This window comes from Aedes albopictus, chromosome 2 (genome assembly GCF_035046485.1).
Source record: "Aedes albopictus strain Foshan chromosome 2, AalbF5, whole genome shotgun sequence".
Lineage (NCBI taxonomy): Eukaryota > Metazoa > Arthropoda > Insecta > Diptera > Culicidae > Aedes > Aedes albopictus.
The window spans coordinates 168,132,715-168,159,712 of record NC_085137.1 but is presented as its reverse complement, the minus strand read 5'-3'; the positions used below and the strand labels follow the sequence as shown (position 1 = coordinate 168,159,712).

General features: G+C 39.4%; 1 protein-coding gene across 1 annotated transcript in view; it reads right to left on the bottom strand.

Moving 5' to 3' along the window:
- Positions 1-26,998, bottom strand: part of LOC115258825 (LIM/homeobox protein Lhx9-like) — a 135,174-nt gene that overhangs the window by 73,483 nt on the left and 34,693 nt on the right. The window contains exons 2-3 of the mRNA XM_029859255.2: positions 15,593-16,186; positions 3,857-3,991 (exon numbers count right to left, since the gene is read on the bottom strand). Of these exons, the coding sequence (XP_029715115.2) occupies positions 3,857-3,991; positions 15,593-15,669 (212 nt within the window). The 5' untranslated portion in view covers positions 15,670-16,186. The remainder of the gene's footprint in view (positions 1-3,856; positions 3,992-15,592; positions 16,187-26,998) is intronic.

Sequence of the window (26,998 nt, the reverse complement as noted above, 5' to 3'; positions counted from 1 at the left end):
TCATATATTCACCTTAACCCTGTATAAATGTCTGGATGAAGTAATCCCTGAGGATATCCCTAGATGAAGTTCTGCAAAAATTGCAGATAAAAGTACTTGCGGAATTCCTAGAGAAATCTCTCAATAAATTTTTAAGATTTTTTTTTATATCGTTAAGATATTTCTAGAATTTCTAATACAATTTCTGAAAAGAATAATACACAAAAAAACAAAGTATTACCTAAAGAAATTTTTGTAGGACATCCATCAAAAAACAAAACAAAATTCTAAAAGGATTATATTGAAGAAAATTCTGAAAAATAAATAAATAAACTGTTGAAGTCATCTTCCAAAGCATACCAAAAACAACTAGATAACCCTCAGCAAATTTTCATAGAAGAATTTCTTGATATTTGGTTTTTTTTTTAAATTCCATGGAATGTATTCTTTTTTCTGCAGGATTTGCTTAGAAATTCTTAGGAGAAATCCCCGAACCGAATCTCTGATTATATTATTTACACTCGAACGAATCTCTGAAGGAATTCCAACAATATGTTTTTATTTCTATTACCATGTATTTTAACTTATGCTAATTCTACACTGCCAACAATTATTTCTGAAAGCGTTCCTTGACAAAAAATCTGAATTTATGATGGACCTTAGAGGAATTTCTAAAAAAACTCCTAATCTCTATAAACAATGTTGCCAAAAATTCTTTAGTTTGAAGAGCTCTTTAGAGAAATTCATAGAAGAACTGCTTTAGAAATTTTCCGAAATTCCCAAATTCTCAAAAAAAAAAAAACTCTTAAAGGAATTTCTGAAATTCCCTCAAACATGTTTGAAGAAATACATATGCACGAACTTTTGTAGCAATCCTTGAAATAATTTCCCAAAGAATCACTGAAGGAGCCCCAGGAGGATTCCTTTTTAACTAACCCGAAGACTAGTTTCAGAATGAATTTTTGAGAAATTTCGTCAGAAACTCCTGAAGAACACCCAAGGAATATTTCTCGAGCAATTTCTCAAAGAGTTTTTGAAAGAATTCCTGGAAAAAAATCAAAGGGTTGAGTGAGAATGCATTCTAAAGGGATAGCGGGAGGAATTTCTTAAACAGTTCTCGCTGAAATCATTCTAGAAAATCCTCAAAATGACTACATCTCTGGTTGATGGTGGACTAGCAGAAGTCAGCAGTGATATTTGATGTCTGATCTGTCCACTACTGTATCACCCACTACCTGCTAGTCCGTTGTCTAGTGTCGTGCTTCCTTCAAAGAGCAAAGAGCTCACTGGAGCCATTAAAACGTGTCCATGTTAAAAATAAAAGAGTGCCAAAGATAACGGGCGAGAGAAATGTTGCCAGACGCCGAGTGCCGGTTTTGAGGATTCGGCATAGCAGGGATTGATATAGGTAAACAAAGTGGCCGAAAAACAAATCCACCTCGAACGTGGTAAATGTGATTGCTCAGACGCAAGAGAATATGGAACAGAATGATATGCAAATGTTTTACGAAACTGTCAATGGCGTGTGAAGAAAAGCAGCGCCTCCCGTCATGTGCAACAAGCGTGGTAGCTGCCAGGTGGAGAGAGTGCTTCGAGGAATTGTTGAACGGTGAAATGGAAGAGCGACAGACAGAATTCAAATCGACGACGACGGATAAGCTGTGGAATCTGCAACGCTGACGAGGGCAAGATAGCTATAGAAGCCTGAAGAACAACAAGGCTGCTGGGAAGAATGAACTCCCGGAGCTTCTCAAGCACGGTAGAGAGCAGTTGCATCAACTCATACACCGCAGTTGGTTGGATGGTCTCATTTACCCTCTATTCAAGGGCATCGACTGGAGTGCGAGAATTACAGGAGAACAACACTTCTCAATTCAGCGTACACAATATTGTCCGGAGTTATGTCGAACAGGCTGAGACCAATTAAGGAGTCCTTAGTCGGTGAAAATCGTGCAAGCTTTTGTGAGGGCCGATCAACGAAGTATCAGATGTTCACCCAGCAGCGGCAGATTCTCGATAAATCCATCATCTGTTTATTGATTTTAAAGCGACGTAGGATTCAATGAAGAGAAACCAGCTATGGCAGATTATGAGAGAACATGGCTTTCCGACGAAGCTGATAAGACTGATTCGTGTGACGCTTGATGGACTGAAATCAACTGTATGGGTTGCATCGTTTACAGGGCGATGGTCTTTCGAACTTAATGTTCAACATGACACTGGAAGGAGCGATAAGGAGAGCTGGTGTGCAGAGGAGTGGAGCCATTATCACGCGGTCGTACATTCTCTAGGGCTTCACAAACGATATTGGCATCATCGAGATCGCCTGTCGTGCCAAGGAAGAAACGTTCATACCTTTCAAGGAGGGGACTTTGGGTATTAGACTAACGATTAACACAAAGACTAAGTGCATGATTGCTGTCGCAAACTTCGGTCCGGCTGTGACAGTGGTGTCGAAAAATTTGATGTTTTGGACGAACTTGTTTATCTTGATGCTCTACTGACCTGCTATGCGAGCTAAGAAAATCTACTTCGGTCTGCGAAACCAGCTGATGTCCCGTATGCTACAAACGAAGTCAAACCGAAAGTATTTTCGTTCTGATATTTTATGACAAGCTATTCGCTCATTTTCATAGTTGTCGCTACCATGCTTTTTTCAATTACACCTAAATATCAATTACCTAGAACCGATATCGAAACACGGATCTCGACATGCCCCCACCATCGTGTATTTCAACAGGTCATAAAAGTGGTAATTTGCCTTACAATACCTATTACAGATATTTGTAGTTCCCTTTAAGGCTGCTATGCTACCAACCGACCAAGAAAAAGGCGTTACATACTGCCTGTTCCTGCCTACTTGCGATAACCGCCAGCCCATCAGCACAACGGGTACCACGCTGCCGAACCAGTCAACGCCAATTAGCTATTACCTACACGCGAATGGATTGGCGGTTCCACGGTTCAAAGGTGCCTATTATGCATAAAATCGGACAAATGCGCGTGCAGGAAAGAACAAGACAGAACATAGATTTTTTCGCGTGAGAGTTTAAAGGCAGAAAAAAGAAAAAAAGTTCCGCCATGAGTTCAGCAAGAGCCTCCATTCTTAGCCAGCTTTTTTAAGGTTCATGTCCTCAGGTATGACGGTCAGTGGTAGAAGAACTAGACGAAAGACTTTTTCCCGAGCGCAAAAAGCAAACTATGTAAAACACTTTTGATGGGTTCTTCAATTAGCAAATTGTGAAAAATAAACCTGTATTTGATCTGTTTGCATTTACAAGATGAAAGTCAAAGCTCACATCTGCTTGCACATTTTCACTCATTTATCTTATGCATCTTTACCCCGGGAAGTCAAGGATATTTATTGAAAAAGTCAGAAACTGATAACACAATATTTTCACACACGACCGTGTTGGGATCACCATAACACCGCTAAGAAAAGTATAAGTGCAAACAGTAACAAAAAAGACCACCGACAAAAACCAAAACCTTTAATAACAATGCGAGTTGAAATTTTTACAACGAGTACCATAATTAGCGATAATTGTAAGGAGTGTGCAAATGGCGCATGAAAATGCGTGCAGTTATCGTTTGCAGTAGGTATTTTTGCGCGCGATACACCGAGCTCTGTCCGGCAGCCATCATCGTGTTGTTGTGACGGCAAAGGCGGCGGCAGCCCAATAGCAATTACTATTTTCATACCAACGGTTATGGCATATTTGGAGCGCTTTTCCTGCCATCAATTAGTGGGTTAACCGAAAAACAAAAAAACACAACGACATGGGGTAGAAGTGGTAAGTGACCAGAGTGGATCTGATGGCCTTCAAATTTATTTCACAGGGAGGGGTTAAGTATAGGAGATGGAGCCACTACTTACCGGTAGTAATCATCCTTGCAGTAGATGTGGCCTTCGCGGGCGTAACAGCTCAGTTCCGTTTCTAGGTTGGCGAGGCACTTGCAACAGCGTAAACACTGATTGTGCCACGCCCGGTCAGCTACCAGCAGGTAATATCTGTTGATGGAGATGAGATGGAAATTAGTTTGGAATTTAATTACAACAGTCATTAAATGTGGTTCAACAAAGAATAATTCAAATTACACAACTAGAAAATCTGACAAGACATCCTCTATTTGGCTATCTTTTCATTTCTTAACATTTCCTAATATTTCAAAAATTGTACTTCTAGAGCTTGTATCTGCGCTGGCAATGTGCCCGCGCATAAGGCATTTCTGGAAATGTATCCGTTTTCAAACGTAAACTCACTTCATTCATCCATTTTTCAACGCATTTTTTGCATCAAAAGCAAGCTTATGTTTTGCTGATAGATTTTAGGCTGCTGAATTTGGGCTCCTATTTGCTCCAGAACGTCACAATTTTGAGACACAAGAGAGCCATAACGCATTTTCTAAGAAAGCGTGGAAACATAGGTAAAATAAAAAGGAACTCCATGGGGGATACTAGAATGAAGTCCAGGAGAAAGCCCAGAAAAAAATCCATGAAATAAACCTGAAAAAGATTGTGGAGGAATCACAGGAAAAAAACGTGGAGGAATTACAGAATAATTTTCTGAGAAAATCTCAGAAGTATCCGTGATCGATGATTTCTTCTGGAGATACTGCGGCAGTTCTTTCAGTAGTTCTTTACAGGCTTGATAGAAACTCCCTCGTGAGTCTATGGAGCCGATTTCTGTGATTTTCAGAGTAGTATCTAAAAATAAATCTCAGAATGCAAAAAATAAATCCTCATCTATTCCTACCGTCAGCTCTTCGTGCAGCAAGGACTTTGTCCAACATTGATAATCGCTCGTTGTGTTTCTCGCATCCACACATACTCTAAAAGCACTCACGAGTTTCACTGCCATACACAAAAAGAAAAAAAATCGCAAGGCTCAAAACACAATCATCTACTAAGAATCATAATGCGCCTTCCCTGGGGAAACTTCTAGCGGAGTTCGTGGGGGAGCTAAAGGAATCTCCTGGGAAATTCCCAGAGGAATTTCCGGAGAACTGATAGAGCACAGATAAAAATAATGAGATTTACGCGTCATGTAAACTTCATTTTAGTCATGTAAACTTAGTGTTATGATGGTTTACATGATATATCATGTAAATTTGTGTTATATGTCATGTAAACTCTCAGAGTCATGCTGAATTACATGACATATAATGGAAGTTTACATTATATGATATGTCATGTAAACTTCTATGATATCCCACGCTCCAATCATGTGCATTATATGTCACAGAATTTTACACTCTTTTTTCGATCTGTGAGGTGAACTCTCGAAAAGTAACCTAAGGGAACTCTTAGAGAAACTCAGGGAACGTTCATGAGAAATTCTCAGGGAAACTCCTACAGAAATTCCAAGGGAAACTCCCAGAAAAATTCCCGGGGTTACCTCTACTGGAATATTCCAGTATATATATTTGGGGAACTCCAAGAAGAATTGCCAGAGGAAGTCCTACACACTAAGAAATTCTCAATTTTAAAGTAGACGCAATGGAATAATCAGACGTAATAAGTGGTGACATAACATAAAATGCTACTTATTTTTACGGCACAAATAACGTAAACGTGAATTAATTGAAACAATCTGGGTTTTCAGGCACATTGACCAGGTTTTTATAAGCAAAGTTTGAAATTAGAACACTTGATTCATTATTCAGTTCCAAACGGCGTAATTTTACATGAACGAAGACAGAAACGTGTTCTGCGCTATGACGAAATGTCAAAGTTGTTTACAACTGCAGCTTTGCGTGTTGCGATTCAGAATACGGTGGAAAATTATTCATTTTGTGACAAAAATGTGATTCCTGTGCATCAAGTACTAAATACAGCTGTGAATCCAGCTTTGGGACTTCAATACGTCATCCCAGCTGTCGTGAACCGAGGGCTGATTCAAGGAATATTCACCGGAACAATCTACGAAGTAGAAGTGCAACGCGTATCGCAACCCAGATCCCAGCTAGCATGGTTTCATTGCTTCTACAGAGTGTACTGCGTGGATTCATTGTGATCGATACAAAATTTATGTAGTGATTGAGTGCATTATACTGCCGTGAATCGCATATCAGTCCCATCTTTGCTGGATTTCCTATGCAATTGGGACACATATGCGATTCACGGCAGTATAAATAAATGAAATAAAACTTTGAACCAATCTTCATTTTATTTGCGAACGAAAAACCACAGACAAACAGACGACGATTTTCATGGAAATCCATCGCCCAGTTCACACTACCATCACCTGGTGGAGAAGTTGCACGAAACACTGTGTTGTGCCATATCGTCAACAGAAGGCACTAGTGTGAAATGTCAAACACATAGAAAAACGATGCGCGCGCCTCTGGTTGTGAAAGCCTCAACTATGAAAATTTAAAATGATCGTTTAAAGCGTGGTCGATGGAAATTTCGCAAGTGTTACGTCTGTTTGTCTGTGGAAAAACTGTGAGGGCATGCAGGAAAAGTTTTGAATGGATGATATAATTGAGGTTATGTATGCAAGTATTTGGCAGGCTGTAATTTTACGCGATTTGGCACTAGAAAGCATCATGTGAAAATAAAATCGTACACAAATTTATGTCATTTCGCTCGCTGTCATATGTCGGCGTAAAATGAAATAAAATTACGAGATTTTTTCGAAGTGTGTAGAGAAATTTTCTGAGGAACTCCTAGACATATTCCTAGAGGAATTCCCGAAGGAACTTCTAGAGGAGTTGCGCGTGGAATTCCTAGAGGAATTCTCGAGGGTATTCCAAGTTAAATTTCTAGAGAAATTATCAAAAGAATTATAAGAAAAACTTCCAGAGGAATTCCCGGGGGAACCCTTAGAGAACTTCCCGGAAGAACTTCTAGAGGTGTTGGCGAAGGAACCCCTAGAGTAGTATCCTGGGGAATCTCCTAGATTGTTTCCCGAGGGAAGCCCTGCAGGAATTTCTAGGGGAATTCCTAGAGTAATTCCCGAGATACTACTAGAGTAATATCCGGAAAGTTTCTAGAATAATTACCGAGGATTTCCCGGGCGCATTCTTGGAGGAGTTTTTGAAGAAGGAATTCTAAGCTAAGGAATTCTTGCAGGAACTCTTCGAAAAAAAATCCCGTAGTAACTCCTAGAGGAATTTCCGAAGAAAGCTCCTAGAAAAATTTACGGAGGACCTCCTAGAGGAGTTAACGGGGAAAATCCTAGACAAATTCCAAGAGAAACTCCTAGAGGAATTTCCGGAAGAACTCCTAGAGGAATTCACGGGGACTCTAAAAGGAATTTCTGGAGTAACTCCTTAAATAGTTTTCGGGAGTAACCCTAGAGGAATTTCAAATTAAATTCTTGTAGAAATTTCCGACAGAAATCCTAGAAGCATTTGCGGAGGAATTTACGTGGAACTACTAAAGGATTTTTCAGGGGAATTTATAGAGAAATTCCCAGGAAGCCTTCTAGAAAAGTTCTCAGGAAAACTCCTACAGGAACTCTAGGACTAACTCCAAGAAAAAAAATTCACAGAAGTCTTGGAGCAATTCTCTGAGGATCTTCTAAAGAAAATCTTGGAGGAACTCTTAGGTAAACTCCTAGAAGGAATTCCCAGAAGAACTTCTTGAAAAAATCTGGAGAGGAACTGCCAAGGGAATTCCTAAAGGACTTTCCGGGGGTACTTCTAGGGGAATTACCGAAAGAATTCCCAGAGGAATTCACGGAGGAACTGAAAGGAATTTCCTTGAGTAATTCCTAGAATAATTCCCGGAGTATTACTAGTAGATTTTCTGAGCGCATTGCTAGAGGAATTCCCGGAGGAATTACTAGAGAAATTCTCATAGGAACTCCTTGAAAGTCCCGGAGGAACTTCTAGAGAAATTTCCGGTGCAACTCTTAGATGAACTTCCAGGGAACTCCTAGAGGAATTTCTTGTGAAACTGCTAAAAAATCCAGGAGAGCTCCTACAGGAATTTCTGAGGACAACTCGTAGATGAATTCTCGGAGGAAACTTCCGGTATCGCTATAGGAACTTCTAGAAGAGCTTCTGGAGGAACTCCTAGAGGAAATTCTAGAGGAATTAACGCAGAATCGCCTGGAGAAATTTTCGGAGGACATCCCAGAAAAATTGCCGGAGTATTTCCTGGAGGAGTTCCTACAGAAGTGCTCGGAGTAGCTCCTAGAGGAATTTCCGGGAAAACTCCTTGAGAAATTCGTAAGGGAACTTTAATGAAATTCCTAGAGGAATTCAGCTTGACACTCCTACAGAAACTTGTACAGGAAACTGCAGAGGAATTTCTAGAAGAATTCCCGGAGAAGCTCGTTAAAGAGTTTCTGGACCAACTTTTTGTGAAACTTTCAGAAGAACTTAACAAATTCCCAGTGCAATTTCTACAGGAATTTCCAGAGGAGCTTCTAGAGGAAAAAAGGGCGTCTGGAGAAATTTCATCTCTTCCGGAGATGAATATATGACACATTGATTGACATATTGATTGACACAAGATTGACATATTGATTTTTGAATCACTCGCATTTTCTGCCTTTATCGTACTCAAAGTGTACTGGAAAGGCTATATGTTTACTCCAAAAATGACTTTTTGATAGAAGGCCTGGAGGGTCGAGTCACATATACTAATCGACGAATTGAGGTGATGTCTTTTTTTTTCTTCTAAACCATAGGGGGATAAATCTGCTCAACAGACACCCTAACAGGAAGGTTAGGGTAGTGTGGGGTTAAGGCCGTCTTCTACAATACTAGTAAAAGCCAGGACCACTCTCTCCTCGATCCACTAAAACACATTCCTATGGTCGCCAAACCCTACGTCTCTCCGGAACCACCAAGAAGGTATTGCTTTAGAGAGGGGCTAGTGCATATCGCACCCTCAAGGTTAGCTGCCGTGGTCCTCGCCACTTCCTTTGTCCTCGGAAGGCGGGCAGGATCAATCCCGCCCGCGCCCAACTGCTTGGCAGACATCAAGAACTGATGTCCTCGTGCAACCCGATCTGACCTGCCCGTAAGGAAGGGTATCACTACCCTTCAGGCCCTATCAGATGCTCCCGAAGGTTGCAGACAGCAGGGTCTCACCTACCCTGACCCTTGCCGGGGACCCCTTTCCAACCGCGGGCTCGGATCCAACCCAGTAGACCGACGCTACGACAGTACCGCTACCGGGACTTCCTCTCCGCGGCCACTTAATCGCTGTAAGGGTCGATCTCGACCGCAGGGCACCGGTACGACCTACGAAGCCGACTTCGAACCCCTGGACCACCTCTTGCACTGCATCTGGACTAGCCATTCTCCGAGTCCACGCGCCACCTCCTCTGTAGCTCCCAGACGATATAGGTGAAACGGCATTCCAGCTAACCTCATCCCGACACATCCTCTGGAAGTTGTCCGGAGTTGTGTCCTCCCCGCATGTGGCAAGCATGCGGTCACGCATTGTGCGAAAACGCGGGCACACGAACAAAACGTGTTCCGCCGATTCCTCTAAACCATTGCACACTGAGCATTCGGGAGAATCCGCATGCCCGAAACGGTGTAGATACTGTCGGAAGCAACCATGACCTGTAAGGACCTGTGTCAGGTGGAATGTAACTTCCCCATGGCGCCTATTAATCCAACTATCTACCCTCGGTATCAACCTATGGGTCCACCTTTCTTTGGTGGAACTGTCCCACGCGCGCTGCCATTTGGCCATAGAGGCCATCGTGACAGTCCTGCGTATGCCTCTTGTGCCGCGCATTTCACTCCATGTCCTCACTGATAAGAATGCTGATAGGCACCATACCAGTAATGACGCAGAGAGCGTCGTGTGACACGGTAGGGTAACCTGGGGTAATACGCACCCCCGGGGCAAAACGCCCTCACGCTATTTCATTATATAAGTAAAGTTCTATTCGATGCAAGCAAACTAGACGTAAAACTGAGCCGGACAAGCCCAAGAATGCAAAGAATATTCGAATGAAAAGCGTGGAAAACGATGATTTTCCACATTTGGAAAGATTGGCTAATTTGAAGCGCACGCAATTTAAGCAATTGCGCGCTGATTATATGGAATCAACCTATTAACTACTATCCTTCTCCTACACCTTCCATTTGCTGCCGTGAATAGTAAGATGGAGCCGCCTGGTATCTCATTAGAATTCAAAGCGGAAAATGCCAGAGGTCATATTGCCCCACCTCAAGGTGCGTTTTGCCCCCAACAGTTTTTCAGCACCCAAAACATAACACTTTTTTAAATTGTTAATTTGATACGGTAAAATTGATATCACGCGGACCAAAAGTTGACGTCTCTTAGTAAAATAAGTTAACTAACTTTCAAAACGTAAGACACCTATAAAATCGTCTTAATCTCAGCTATAGGGCCACGTTTGCATATTACCCCACCTTCCCCTACGGTACGCGCTCGCAACCCTCAGACACATAAGCCTGTAAGTACTTTCCAGCTTCCGTCGGTAGCATTCAGTACTTAGACCAAGCCCACTCGTGGGCTTAACACTGCACACGCAACAGCACGTCGTTAACGATTTTTAATTTCGTTATCCACCCATTTTCGCACCGGCCGTTCGTTTCCATGTGAATAAAATAATGATCGGTCGCCTTTCCGCACCGGTGGTCTCTATTCTATCCGTACCATCGTGTTATTGCACTTCCGTAAATCATCGCAATATTTTGTTTATTTCTATGGTGTTATTGCAAATCTTATTCAGTATAATAATCTGTGCTCATATTTTGAAAGAAGGGGTTTTGGATAAAACTGAAAACTGTTAGTAAAAATTGAACTCAAATAAATAATTCCCTTGGAGATTTGTACCAGTTTTGGTGCGTTTCAAGATATCATTTTCTCAATAATGTATGATTGTATTTAATCCCGGAATTCAAGCAATCTTTTTAAATTATATGTTTGTTGCTTACTGTATGACTAGTTGGTTGAATTTTTATCTAAAATAATATCCATCTCTTCGATATCCATGTTGCCTTTCTCGCAAGAAATTTATCTGAATTTGAGATTTTGAGCATCATTTTTAATAATTAGGTTTATTGAATAATTACATCCCTTGCATTTCCAACACATTTATTACGCAGTTGTCTCCTTTACAATTTCGCGTAGGTCAAAATTCTTGAATCCTGGTCATAGTTGAAGCTGTCTTCTAACAGTCTGCGATAAGTTTGCGCAACCTTTTTTCATAAACGTGTGATTTAACATTAGCTAATTCTATACTCAGTCACAACCTTTTAGTTACAAAGCATCAATCGGAAATCTTAATATATATTGCGATATTTTATATACTGGTATATGAATATTTTGTTGGAAGCAGATTATTTGCGCTTGAAGTAGACTGCGTATTTGTGAAAGTACATAATGAGCCCACTCTCTTTTTTGGCACTTCATACAACATTTGTTGAATTTTAACATCCAACACTTGCTTTTTCTATAACGAGGAACCTACAATATGGCAGTCCTGCACACCACCCATTTTAATTGATGAAACTTGGCAGCTCGCTTTCAGTTTTTTAGATTTTTATCGGTATGATTAAAGTTTGTTTTTACAAAAAAAAAAATAACTAGTGTTTTTATGATATCTGAATTGAGTTAGGTACAGTCAAAGCATCTTTGAAAAATCATAACTACTCAAATCTAATCTTATACATACGCAGCCAGTACGCGGAATCACCCTGGAAAGCAATCGTGTTACTTTTCTTGTCAATATTGATGCTTGCAGCATATCAGGACACATACATCAAAGCGGCCAGGTCTATTGCGTTGTATTTACGCGCAAAGTGTTCTTCGAAATACTTGGAGTACAGAATATTTTCTTTCGGCAAGGTACTTCTCGAATTTACAGGGGAGGAAGGATGCGTATACCAAACGATCCAGATTACATGTTGATGAATATGTTTTAAATATATAAGAATGTGTATAATAGAGCTATGAATAAAAAATGTGTAATATTTGGAAAAATCTCCCCTATTGTTGGGTTGTTTTTATAGATCTAAATAATGTCGAACCTCCTATTCTGTATGATCGGTGTTATTCACATGGGCTTGTCGCAGATTTTTTTTTCTGCTTTCCCCTATTGTTTCTACAAGGGTGAAGTTACTCATTTCGCACACTTTCTTCCTAATGTCTCGTTTATTTAATTTATATTTTCAAATTTATATTTAATAAACCACTCACTGACGACCACTTTTTTTTTTTAAAAAAGCAATCAAACCAAAACTCCTTTGAGTTTTCGAAATATACACGACAAAACGAAACGTGAGGCACAGCTCTTTCAAAACGGGGGATCTCAGCCCGGAAAGTAAAGTAAGAAAACCTTGTGGTCACTTATTACCGTCAAATGGTATCTTTTCGGGTTAGAAAATACGCACATCTTCTTACCGGAATCTGCGACGGATGACGATAATTTTGGAACTTGTCGGAACGAACTTCGCGAGTTATTTATTTAGACATTTTTCTAAATTTGCGAAACCAAACTTTACTTGCAGCGTAGAAACCCCGGCTCAAGCATGTACTTGTTAAAAAAGCAAAACTCACTGAATCACTATACATTTCAAATATAAGTTTCGAAACGATCGGCCGAATCAAAAACTAAAAGTGCGATTATGAACAATCGTAACTATTTTAAGAGAAAATCAATACATTTCCGATATGCATGATCCTAAAATTGGCGAAGAAGGGAAAACTTTATTCAAAACATACTTAAGCAAAGCTTGTCAATTTAAACCTATTATTTTTCTGCGTTTGTATTGTCACTCTATCACAATTGTATGTCAGACAATTTGTTGTGTTATTCGTGTAACGATCTATTATATTATTTGGTTGAAAATTTCAAAGCAAGTAAAAATAAAAATTTTGAATATTTGATGCAAACTAAAATAAATTTCTACCTATACAAAACAAGAAAATCATTCTCTAGAAACTATATACCGGGCAACAAATCCATACTCATGTTCTTTCGTCTCCTCTTTACGCTACCCAGAGAGCTAAACGCGAGAGAGCGCACGAGCCTACGGATAGAGACCGTACTTTGCGTGTCTCTATATTCTAAGCCCTGCTACGAACCGTACGTAAACTTTTCGCTTTCGAGCCCTACTTAGCAGCGACCGGTGCGGTTCGTTTCTTTGTTCGGGGCTCTACTTACCGTTAAAACGCTTGATTGAGCCCATGAGTGGGCTTGGTCTTAGCGCGGTGCCCCACGCCGGGCCGTCATACCTAAGTATGGACGTAGCAACACTAGCCAGAAGCTTGCGCTTACTGGCGTACACCGCTGAGCTATTGGACATCATCCGGGACAGTGCCGCAATAGCTGTGGAGGCTCTTTTACAGTCATAATCGACGTGGCTACCGAAGGTTAGCTTATCGTCGATCATCACGCCCAAGTGTTTTACAGAGCGCTTTGACAGGATAGTGCACTCTCCTACACTGATCTCCGTCTGCTGCGCCGACTTCATGTTGTTAACAACCGTCACCTCTGTCTTGTGGTGAGCCAGCTCCAGTTTCCTGAACCGCATCCACGCCTCCACAACCTTGATCAAGTGGTTGGTAGTCAACTTTACCTCCTCGATCGTTTCACCGTAGACTTCGAGCTTAATATCGTCGGCAAATCCGACCATCACCACTCCCACTGGGTACTCTAACCGCAACACCTCGTCGTACATGACATTCCATAACACCGGACCCAGGATGGAACCTTGCGGGACTCCTGAGGTTATGTGAAAGCACTTCCGACCCACCTCCGTGTCGTAAACTAGTACGCGATTCTGAAAGTAACTTCCGAGAATCTTGTACAAGTACTCCGGTATCCCCAGACGCAAGAGCGCATCGGCAATAGCAGCCCAACTGGCGCTATTAAATGCATTCCTTACATCCAGAGTCACTACCCCGCAGAAGCGAATTCCCCTCCTCTTAGGCTCGAGTGCTTTCTCGGCGGTTTTTGTAACCGACAAGATAGCGTCTACGGTGGACCTCCCCTTCCGGAAGCCATACTGGTTGCTCGAAAGACCATTTACGCCCTCAGTGAACCTCAACATTCTATTGAGGATGATCTTTTCGAGCACCTTCCCCGCCGTGTCAATCAAGCATATTGGTCTATATGCCGACGGGTCTCCGGGTGGTTTCCCCGCCTTTGGCAATAGTACCAGGCTCTGCCAAGCTTCTGGGAAAACTCCCTCGTCCAGGCATTTCTGCATAGCAGACCTGAACATCTCGGGAGCCTCTGCAATAGCTACTTTTAAGGCCAGGTTCGGAACTCCGTCCGGACCTGGGGCCTTACCTACGCTAAGGGACTTAGGATGCGAGAACATGGAACTAGGTGAGATCATTTCAATTTTTTTCTTTACATCCTAGAAGGAGTAATTTCGCAAAGCGTTTTCATGAGGACTTCTGGAGTCTGATAGTATTTGCAAATTCATCTTGAAGCTCTGGTGCTGGCATAATATTCAAACAATAAAAATGAAGAAAATAATTGCAACAATCATTAAGCAAATTGAAAATAGTTGGCCGCGTCTGCTCGAAAATTTTGTGCAGTGGTCCCAAGCTAAACTTCAACACTATTTGAATCAAGCCCTTTTTATAGGGAACCATGTGACGAAGATCCTAAAAAGTTGCCAATCTGACCAACTGTGCTCAAAATAGCCTTCAATGACTTTGTTTTGTAAATTCAAGAAATTTGATAAGTTGTACGTACCAAAAGTGACCAAAACTAACCTATCTCCTGGGGAGCCAGGTGACCAAAGATCTAAGAATGGGGCATCAATGACCAACAAAACTCATGAAGTTTTGTCATGTCGCATAACAGGTTCCAACACTGATAAAAAAGTTTCCCTTTACCAGATCAGATGAGCCAAAAGATTCCGGAATTTGGCCAATGTTGAACATGCGGTTGAAGATAATCAAGTGTCCCATAACGATCGGGGAAATTGGAGGAACATCACCCAGGGCTCATGAAGATGGTGCTCTAAAATACGCTCGAAACTAGAGTAAAGTTACGCTGTTGTCATTGTAGTGAGGTACATATGAAATAGTACTAGAAATATAACCAAGAAACAGAATAGAGTGTGTGTGCCATCAGTAATCTCTTGCTCCCATATTCATCCTATTCGAAAATAAGCGATTTCGGCACCGATTGATTCCGTTCTTTTTGTATTCATGGGTGCTCACTTCTATCAAAAAAATACAAAAATTAGAAACAAAACAAACAATGCTTCAATCCTTTGTTTATCGTAGGATGAAAATGGGTGCCACATGCTTTATAAGGGAACTAATACCCTATACAATATTTAATGAAAGGTAAAGCCCAATGATTGTACCCTACCTAAAGTCAATGAGACATGGTAACCATAACCGAAGCTTGGGCGATCCAACTTTACAGTTTCCCATTTCTACCGAAATGTTTCTGTCTGAATCACCTCACTCCGGCTTTGGTAGTGATGTGATATATTTCCGCCGCTTATCGGCCACGAAATCGAGCACGTATAACGCGTTACTAATTACTCGATTTCGCGCGGGAGCGAAGATGGTCACCGAATCGACCCGTCCTGAAAAGGGGAACCTATCCGAAGAGCAGCAGCCCAAAGACACACTAAGCTGAGCAGCAGAAGACAAAATAGCACAAACAACAGTGAAAATACCATCATCACTTACCGATCTCTTATGGATATCCCACATCCGGCACATTTTTCAGGTGTCACCGTTTCGGCCGCAATGAGATCCTTTAGCATTTTCTTCTCGGCTCGTTTGCTGCTGTTGCTGTAGTTTTCGCCTTAGTCGGGTGAGGTTCGTCGGTATGTGGCTCTCGATTCACGGGGCGCGCAACCGTTGTTGCGTCGCTGCGTATGGTCCACACGGGGTGTTCAAAGGCGAACCATAAATTACCCCCGGGGCTAAAACTGTGTCAATTAATTATCGGATGATTGATGTTGGTCGGTCGCGAAGATCCACCACAAACATGCGGAAGATTGTGGGCTTCTGTTTCTGTATTTTTTTTTGTTTTCTACGGCGGTCACGATAGCCGTAAGTTGGACCTTCGTCGTAGTCGCTGTCGGCGGAATGTACGAAGCAGTCGGCGGCTTCCGCTGGAGGAGGTGACCGGCAATGTCAACGATGTCGGTCCGTAGCTACCGGGCGATGAAGAGCAGGATGAGGATGATGATGGTGATGACAGTTCTTGGATACCGTTGCGGTTAGTATCGTTGCAGAGCCACGGGAACACGGGTGATGGCGTAAACATGGTGTGCGCTGTAAGTATAAGTGAGGAAATGATTATTCTTTTCTCATATTTAACAATTAACAAATGTAATCAGATTTGCCACATTTTAATCTGTGGTAGGACCTTTAAAAATCGACGAAATGACACGTTGGAGATCCAACTAAAAAAAGGAAAATTCATTTGGTTACTCAAATTGATGGACCCCCCGATAGTTAGAGCCACAACATTTTTACAGACCCCTTGATTTTGGCCAAATGGTGGCTCATTTAAACCGTTATATTCGAAAGTTTCTCCAAAAATCGCCTCAAAACGAATTGTTGTTGAAAAGAGGAAAGATAGAGCTGCTATTTACAATAATAAAAATTTGGGTCGGCCATATTGATTTTGGCCGCCATTTTGGATTTTTATGCCAAAACATTTTTTTCACCATGATAGCAACCACAGATTTTCAAAATTTTTGCACCAATTGAAAGCTGATGCATTTATACATAACATATCAAATATTAGATACAGTCGAGTCTCTTACTAAACGAATTCCTATTAAACGGACTCCTGTTAAACGAACTCCTACTAGACAGGGGTGAGCGTTATAGGAGACTAAGAGCTTATGGGATTTCGGCATTTTGGGGGTGTGGCCTATTATCTTGGGTGTTAAGAGTTAACGCAATACTTTCTTCGGCAAAGTTCTAGGGCTTGATAAGACCTACCATTTAGAACTTTGGTTCATATGATTAGTTAGCAATTTGGCCGCTAGAGGGACCATCAACAATTTGATGCTAAATTGCACTACAGGAACCATATCAAGTTGTCAAGCAAACGTTACGATATGCGACAGCTCAAGACCCTGATAATTTGGAAGGATAGTGTCTTCGGGAAAGTTGTTGAGTACGCCAATAATTTACTGACGATGAGTTGCGAAGTTCGAAATTCCTCCACTGGGCAGCGCTAGTGAGCAAGTAAATTTTAAAACCTCATATCTCAGAATCCCGATAACTTAGGAAGATGGTGTCTTCGGCAAAGTTGATCAGTTAGCGTTAGCGTTAGCGTTAGCGTTAGCGTAGTTACGGTATACTTCGTAGATTGGATACTAACAACATTCATGTACCTTTTGCTAATCCTCGGCAAAGTCTTTTGGTGTCCTCGGCAAAGTTGATCAGTATGACATAAACTTACATTAAAATAAACACTTGCTTCAAAATTCTGCCACTAGGAGGCGCTAGTGAACATGCAAATTTTAGAGATCTCATAGATCAGAATCCTGATAATTAAGGAAGTTGGTGTTTTCGGCAAAGTTGATCAGTATGACACATACTTACATAAAAATAAACACTTGTTTCGCAATTCTGCCACTAGGCGGCGTTTACCGGGTTTTTTCGTCTTTTTTCGATTTTTTGGCGGTTTTTCGGCTTGGCAAAACTAGTGTTGCTCCCCCCGATAACTTAGAAAGTTGGTGTCTTCGGAAAAGTTGATCAGAATGACATAAACTTACATAAACATAAACACTTGTTTCAAAATTCTGCCAGTAGGAGGCGCTAGTAAACTTGCAAATTTTAAAACTCTCAAACCTCAGAATCCTGATAACTTAGGAAGTTGGTGTCTTCGGCAAAGTTGATCAGTATGACATAAACTTACATAAAAATAAACACTTGGTTCAAAATTCTGCCACTAGGAGGCGCTAGTGAACTTGCAAATTTTAGAAATCTCAAAGCTCAGAATCCTGATAATTTAGGAAGTTGGTGTCTTCGGCAAAGTTGATCAGTATGACATAAACTTACATAAAAATGAACAAAATTCTGCCAGTAGGAGGCGCTAGTGAACTTGCAAATTTTAGAAATCTCATAGCTCAGAATCCTGATAACTTAGGAAGTTGGTGTTTTCGGAAAAGTTGATCAGTATGACATAAACTTACATAAAAATCAACACTTGTTTCAAAATTCTGCCACTAGGCGGCGTTTACTGCTTTTGTCGTATTTTTTCGACTTTTTTGGGGGGTTTTCGGCTCAGCAAAACTAGTGTCGCTCCCCCCGATAACTTAGAAAGATGGTGTCTTTGGCAAAGTTTATCAGAATGACATAAACTTACATAAAAATAAACAATTGTTTCGCAATTCATTAATTTTTTAATTCTTTTAATTCGTCTAGTAGTTTCAGCTGGCATACTCTTAAAAATTCCACGGAGGATTCCTTTCGAGTCCGACTGACATCAAGGTAAACAACTAATAAAATATGCATGCTGCCCAGGGGCAGAATTTCAAACCAAGTATCTCATCAATGAAGAATACAGTCTCTCCAAGATTGCAGAATTCTGAGCTATGAGATAGTCAAAATTTGCGTGATTACTGGTGCCACCTAGAGGCAGAATTCTGACACAAGTGTCCCATTTTGTGCAAGTCTATGTCATATTGATCAACTTTGCCGAAGACACCAACTTTCTAAGTTATCAGGATTCTGCGCTATGAGATTTCTAAAATTTGCATGTTCACTAGCGCCGCCTAGTGGCAGAATTGCGAAACAAGTGTTTATTTTAATGTAAGTTTATGTCATACTGATCAACTTTGACGAAGACACCATCTTCCTAAGTTATCGGGATTCTGAGATATGAGGTTTTGAAAATTTACTTGCTCACTAGCGCCGCCCAGTGGAGGAATTTCGAACTTCGCAACTCATCGTCAGTAAGTTATTGGCGTACTCAACAACTTACCCGAAGACACTATCCTTCCAAATTATCAGGGTCTTGAGCTGTCGCATATCGTAACGTTTGCTTGACAACCTGATATGGTTCCTGTAGTGCAATTTAGCATCAAATTGTTGATGGTCCCTCTAGCGGCCAAATTGCCAACTAATCATATGAACCAAAGTTCTAAATGGTAGATCTTATCAAGCCCTAAAACTTTGCCGAAGAAAGTATTGCGTTAACTCTTAATACACCCGAGATAATAGGCCACACCCCCAAAATGCCGAAATCCCATAAGCACTTAGTCTCCTATTGCGCCCCCCGACCAGTGATCTTATAAGAGTCTCGACTGTATGTCTTTTTCTTCTTTCAAAAGTTATCTGCCGTTTTGTAAACCATGCCACTTTGCCCGAATTCAAATTTGGACCACTGATATACAACGAATTGATCAATTTAAAGTTAAAATTTGAAAATCTTTCGTGCACTTTTCGAAAAGTTACAGCTACTTGCATTTATTTTAAAGTAAAAATTTTGCCTGTTCCGACCATTTTGTCTATTTCCTGTTTGTTGAAATGTAAATTCCCTTTGAAAATTTTTCAATTTTACAGTAAGATACACGTAAAATTAAAAACTATGTGATATTGGGACTTCTTCCAGGAATTCTTTCAGAAATCCCTACAAATAAATAAAATATTTTGGGGGGTTCTTTTAGAAACTCGTCCAAGGTTTTCTACAGAAATATATTCAAGGATAACTTCACACAATGTCCCTTGAAATTCCTCTACGGACTTTTCAAAAAATATTTCAATGATTCATTCGGATTTTTTCCAGGGGTTTCTTTAGTTTCTCATATATATCTTCAAGGTATTTCTTCAGAAGTTTATCTAGTGTTTCTTTCATCTAGTCTTCCATCGATTTTTTTAAGAAACACTGCCATTGATGCTTACGGAGAATTCCCCAAGAAATGTTTACGAATATTTCTATTAATTTCTTTAGAAAATCCTTAGTTTCTTTGAGAATTTCTTATTCTTTTCTCTTGCCTTGGGGCCTTGCCATTTGGTATGTTACGTCAAATTTTCAGAATTTTCTGACAAAAATATAAAACCAATGTAATTTCTTTCAACTTATTTTTACCGTCGTGCGGGGTTTCTTTATACACTTTTTCATGGTTTTTCAACTTAATGATAAAACTCCCAGAGTAGTCAATATATTTCCAAATTTTTTACACACAATAATCGTGAGTATGTATATAGGATGTATGCAAAATGTGAGCTTAATCCATTAATGAACAAACAAGTTTTTCATACACTTATCGGGCACATCTCGTATAGAACTGGATGGGGGCAACTTTGAACATTTTTAATTTAACAAAACTGCGTTTAAAATTCTAGCATTATTTAGAAAACTGCATTGTACCCATACTGTAGTATACTATATCATGCATTATTTCAATAAATATATGCGTTTTAAGTCTCTGTGCTATCTTTAGTATTATTAGCAGCGTGATACTGTAATATAGACAGTCTTAAAAAAAGGGACCATCAATCCTTTATTTATGTAAAACGGTCATCTATAATGTATAACGATACAAATATTCGATTGTATATGCTACGTTGATACATATTGAATGAATTGATCAACCTTTTGAAATTTATGAACTGTAGAAACAATGCATACAGAGCAAATGTTCTGATACGATATATATATATTTTTGGTTTATTCGATGTTTTTTCGCATCCTGGCAAGCAATAAAGGGTCTATTTGAAAAACGATTTCAACCAAATGAAGGGGAAAATATTGCTTCATAACAGTCCCAAAGACATCAAACAGATTTGAAGCATATTTCGAATAAAAAAAATATTTAAAAGTGTCCACAGTAGCCCCACACTTCAAAAGTAACCCCGCACGACGGTACTTGAAACTACAACTCAATAACTTTCAAACGAAAAAAAAAGAAAAAGAAGTTTAAAATTTATCAACTAGTTTAAAAGTTATGATTTTTTGAAATTTTTTAGTTTTTAAAAACTTTGATTTTAAGGACCACCTTATCTGAAAATTAGTTACCATGATGACACGATTAACCAAAAGGAGTCTAATTATTTTCGATGAACTACAAACCAACCAAGTTTCACGATTATCGGAGTTGCACTATTTATATCGTTTTTTTCTATGGAATGGCTGCAAAGTTGTTTAGAACACCTGTCGTGGATCGCTTTAGATTTTCTTCTAGCATTTCCTTTGGAATTTTCGTTGCAGAAGTTCTCCGAAAGCTTGTCGAGAAATCTTCCATGGGTTTCCATAAAAAAAAAACTTTATAGATTGGTTTAGGAATCCGTTCGAGAATGTTTTCAGGAAATCTTCCACAGACTCCTTTAGAAATTCTTACAAGAATTCCTTCAGAAATTCTTCCAGGGATTCCTTTTTATCTAGAAACTTTTCTGGTGATTCCTTCATAAGTTTGACCAAGCAATCTTCTGTAGATTTCATCCAAAATAAATCCATAGATTCTTTCAGGAACTACTTCATGAATTAGGTCTTAAAATCTATCCAGGTTTGCTTCAGAAACTCCTCCAGGAATTTTTCCAGGGATTCTTTAAGATTTTTTCTTAAGATATTTCCCGATGAATTTCTCTAGATATTTCTCCAAGAGTTCTTTTAGGACGATCTCTATGAGTTTCTTCTAAAACTCCACCAGGAATAACTTTAGAAATTGTTTTATGGACAAAAATTCATCGAAAATCTATCCGGGTATTCCTTTGAAATTTTCTATAGGGATTTCTTAAAAAAAATCAAAGATTCTCTAATAAATTCTTCCAATAGTTTCTTCAGAAAGTCTTCCCGATATTCCTTCAGAAATTCTCTAAAGTATTCCATCAATCTGCTATTGAAAATGCCCACATGAATGTATCCAGAAACATTTTCAGGGAATTATCCAGAAAATCATTACTACTACATTATTACTTTCAGTGAGTCAGCCAGGAATTCCTCCAGATTTTCATTCAGGATTTCTTCAAGATATTCCTTTATGTATAACCTCAGAAATTCATCCGCAAATCCTCTTTTTTCAAAAATTCGTCCACAGCTTTCTCAAGGAATACTTCCAGAAAATCCTCCAAGAATTTATTTTCAAGAAATGTTCCTATAAATTCCTAAATATTTCTTTCTGGGAATTACAGCAAAGGTTTCCCGAGAAATTTCTCCAGAAAACTCTTAAGAAAAATTCTTTGGAATAATACAAACATTTCCCTAGGGTTTATTTCAATATCCTTCCACAAATTCAGTCAAAATTACTTTCTAAGATGTCTAGAGGGATTTTACTGAAGATTTCTTAAGAATTTTCGTCAGGATATCTTTGATTTCTTCAACATTTTAGGAATTTCTTCTGGAATTCCAGCAATGAATTTCTTAAAAAAAAAATCCATGGAGTTTTTAAGAAATTCTTAAAAATAAATCTTTACAAATCGTAGCTAAGGCAAATCTTCTCAGAGATTTTTCAAGATTTTTTTGAGTAACTCTTTCAGTGTTTCCTGCAGAAATTTTCAAGAAGATTTTTTTTAGAAATTGCTCTTGCGATTACATCACAAATATCTCCTAGGATTGGGATGTCTTTGGAGATCACAGCAGAATTTGTTCAGATATTCTGACTGAAAATTTTCAGAAGTTATTCCAAAAATTGCACAAAAATTACAGGATTATTTAACGATATCCCTGAGAAACTTCTGGAAATATATTTGGAAACTTCGAGAAGAAATGATTAGAAATGGTTGGGTGAATTCCTGAACAAAATTCCTGAAGTTATTCCCGAATATTGCTGTTGGAAATTGACTGTTTATCTTGCCTCTATAGATTAACGGCTACACAGTTCCCCGTGTCGAAACTCGGGTGAATAATAAAACTTGTTTTTTGAACCTTAAGACTGCGTAGCCGTTAATCTATAGAGTTATTCCCGATGTTTTCTTTTGATCAATTCCTTCATAAATGCCTAGAATAACACCTACCCGTCATAAGTACGGACACACAAAAAGTATTGCAACAATATTGCATCACATTGACTCACCTCAATATCTCCAAAAACTTAGGACTTACAAAGATGCTGTCTTCAGCAAAGTTATTCAGAAGCCCAAAAGCAACAACTTTTCTGAAAGCGGCATTTTTATAGGTGTTCTGGTTTTTTAGATATCGAGGTGAGTCATGGTGATGCGATATTGTTACAATACTTTTTGTGAGTCCGTACTTATGACGGGTAGTGTACGTGAAGAAACACCTTAAGATACCTGGAGCATTTTCTGAAAAAAATCCCTGGAAGAACTGTTTGAGATACCTCTGAAGGAATTCTGAGAAAAAAAAAATAAACAATTTCTGAAGGAGTGTCATAGAGGAATTCTGAAAAAAATATGAAATACAGGTATTCATAACAAAAATTCTTGAAAAATTCCCCGATTAATCCTAATGAATCGATTCTAGAGTAATTTCAGCAATTGTTCAGAGAATCTTTCGAAAAAATCCCAGGAGGATGGTCTAAAAAATAAATCTGGAAGAATACCTGAAGAAACTATTGGGCAAAACAGTGGAGGAATTCTCAGAATAATCTGTTAAGATTTTCTAGAGGAATTTACAATTAAACGCCCGAAAAAATCCCTGAATAAATTGAGTAATACCCGAAAGAACCCCTGGAAAAAATTAAATTATAATTTATGAGAAGTTTCTGGAAATATTTCTAAATTTTCAATAGAACACCTTAGAAATTTCTGAAAGAATCTCCGAATTCCTGGAATTGCATCTCTTGATCGGAGGTAATTTCTGAGGAAATCCGTAGATTAGTTTCAAGATGAATCTTTGAGAAATCCCTTTAAAAATCCAGAAGAAGTCCCTGGGAAAAAATCTGGTGAAATTCTCGAAAGAATCTTTGGAGATATTTTCAAAGGATTCCATTCTGAAGGAATACTGAGAGATAAAATGAATTCTTGCTAAAATCATTCTAAGAAATCCTGAAAGAATCTTTTTTCTGTAAACATTTCAGGGATTTTTTTATATATCCTTGAAGAATCCCCGAAGTTATTTTTTCGATTCCCAACTAACAATCGTCAGCCGCAAACAAGCATGCATGCTGAATTGTGGCTTTATAATTGTAATCATAGCTGAACTAAAATTATGCTGTACAAATTACTGTACAAATGATATTTCAACTGAAAAAGTAGCCAATGTTCATCTTTTCGTATTGGTATCAACAGTGGTAATTAAAACAATTTTCAAGCGTTTAATAAGAATTTTTTTTGACTCGCAGTAATTCTTTTACAACATAGTTTAACGACTCTTTTTTCTGCTTCTTGTTAAGTTCATGTAAAAATTAGGACATGTATCTGTATAATGTGTTTTTCACAAGTCAAATAAGCGCTTTCGATTCATCATACTTCGACTCAGAGTACATGATGAAAAACTGTTTTTTACTGAACAACAGCTGAATTAATCTGTTGTTCAGTCGTTAACCATAATGTTGTGCTAATTCCCCACTGCTGAATAGGAGTCGAAGTCTGATCATTATTAAACCACGGGAAGTTTATGTTTTGATTTGAGCGCTGCAATTAATCATCTCTAGAATGGCGCAGATAGGAAGCATGCGGCTGGCAATCGACGGGTCTCGAGTTCGAATCTGGATTTAGGTAAATTTATGTGTAGTAATTATTTTACAATATTTGTTCACAGCATTAAGTTCCAATCATAAACTCTCGTAGAAATTGAAAAAAAATTGCTTTTTTTCATTTTCAATCATTTTTGCTATAGCTGAATAACAGCTTTACTATATAGTTGTAAAACGGTTTAACAACAAACAGTTCAGTTTGTACACAACACTATGCCTTATAGTTTCTCCAAATTTGTGTGAAAAAACCCGAACAAAGGTTGAGCCTGATTTTTTTTTTATTCTTCAATCACTTAACCTAATTTACAGCTCTATTGACCACTAGGGCACTGCATGAGCGATTCCAATTGGAAGCTGTACGTACATACACTTTGTACAGCGCCTAAATGTATTCTACAAGTACAATTAGACTACATCGAAGTGGATGCCGTTGCGCTGCTTTCACTTTCTACCCTATCATGGTATAATGATGAGCACGAGGATGTTGATATGTGGCTGTTGGTTGTTCCTGTTTCCAGTCCGATTGGGGGTCCATTATGGGTTGCCGTTCGCCGATGTCCAAGTATCCGGGTTCATTTGAGCCATGGGCTTAGAAGCAGTGTTGGTAGAATCACACTCAAAGCAGACTCATGAACCGCTCCTACGTGAGCAAACTCGCGCGTGATTCTGAATCATTTTCTCACGCGCGAGATTTTCATGCAAAATCTCGCTCTCACGAGTCAAGCGCCGAAATCTCATTTGCTTGTAAAACGAATCCAAATCAATTTGAACAGCATTCAGTGTTATTGTACGCTAGATTCGCTTTTGTTCTATCATATAATCCTAAAAACTTTGATGTAAATAATAAAAACACCAAGAAATAAAGCAATGAGTGAAATCGCGAGTCAACTCATGCATGATTTTTTCAGCGGTGAGTTTGGCGAGTCAAGAATCGCGCGTGAAACAACTCAACCATGAGATTTGAGAATTTGAGTTTTTACCAACACTGCTTAGAAGAGGGTCAGTGTCAGCTGCTCTCAGGGGGAAAGAGCAATTGACGAAAGTGCCGGGCTAGGATCGAACGCATGACCATCTGCTTATGAAGCAAACGTGTAGCCACTACGCCACGGACCCCGGCATGCCTGAAAATTATCCAAATGTTATTCAGCATCATGTTGAATCAATTCGTCGTAAAGGTGCTTGTAAAATGAGTGATTGTTAGTGGGGTTATTTCAGATAAAATCCATTAAATAATAATGCATGTTTTTTACCATGATTTTACCATGGCAGCACTGCTAATATTACAAAACCCTACCTTACATATTAGAATAACCCTATCGTCCTATGTCCTTTTTGTGTGAAACCTCTGAAATTTTTGTATGATTTGTCACACTTTGATGAACCCCTCTTCCCATTCCAAGCGTGACATAATATAGTGATGTTCTAAGTTTTAGTTTGATAATAAGCTTCATAAATATCTCAAAAAAATGTTTACGGTTTTAAGCAAAAATACTTGCTTTGGGCTGTTAGAGTATGTATCTTTTGGGCCATCAAAGTTGAAAGCACTTGATGTGTGTATTTTGTCAAGGCAAACTGTTGGATGGTGATGCAACAGCTGGGCGCAAGTTTCATAACTTGCATATCTTTCATCGTTCACCTTAATATGCATAATACATATCTCCAAGCTGCTACTTATCGTAATAGTTACCAACGTTTAAGACAACATCAACAAGTGTCATTAAAGTCGAATTTAATTTAACTCCATGTACCACACTGACAAGCAGACCACATGCAAATTCACCCATGGAAAACTTATCCGTACGCTCCATATCGCTCTCCTGCAACGAGTGGAAACATGCTACCATGACCTAACCAAGCTGAAACAACAACTGCTGTAGAGGAGTAAAAAAAAACTAGAGCAAACAAGACTCAACTTTGTCACGTAAAGCTACTACAATTTACGATACGCTGTGGGTCCCCAACACCGGCAAGTCTACAGTGCTGGACACCACCGACCGGAGTAGATTCCCCTCTTAATGAAGATTTCATTCATAACGACTTGTTGCCCTGCTTGCCTGTCTACCTAGCTGCTGATCGAAACTGCATAATTGAATTATGCCCAGCTGAAGTTGCACGCTTACGCTTTAAACCCAACCGTACAACAGCTCCTTACCGAAACAGACAAGAACTATGCGGCGCAATGACTGGAGGGCACCTACCTTTGCATGATCTCGTTCAAGGGGGTCTTGATTTCCCGCCGACAACTACAACATCCCACCTACGATATATGTACGACGTACGTACAACTAGGTGGAACCAGGAGCGATTCGTTCCGGGCGCTGAGGGGCGCGAGAAGGTGTGAAGCGCGCCGGTTTCGTTTATGCTAATTTAATGCAAATTTTACGCTGAATTAAGCGATTTTTAATAAATGACTTGAGTCTGGTGTGATTGCGATGTGCGCGCGAACAAATGCCTGCAGCAATCTACGTGCCTACACGTGGTGATCATGCCGAGTAAGCTGACACACGCTGATCATTGATCATGATTTGTC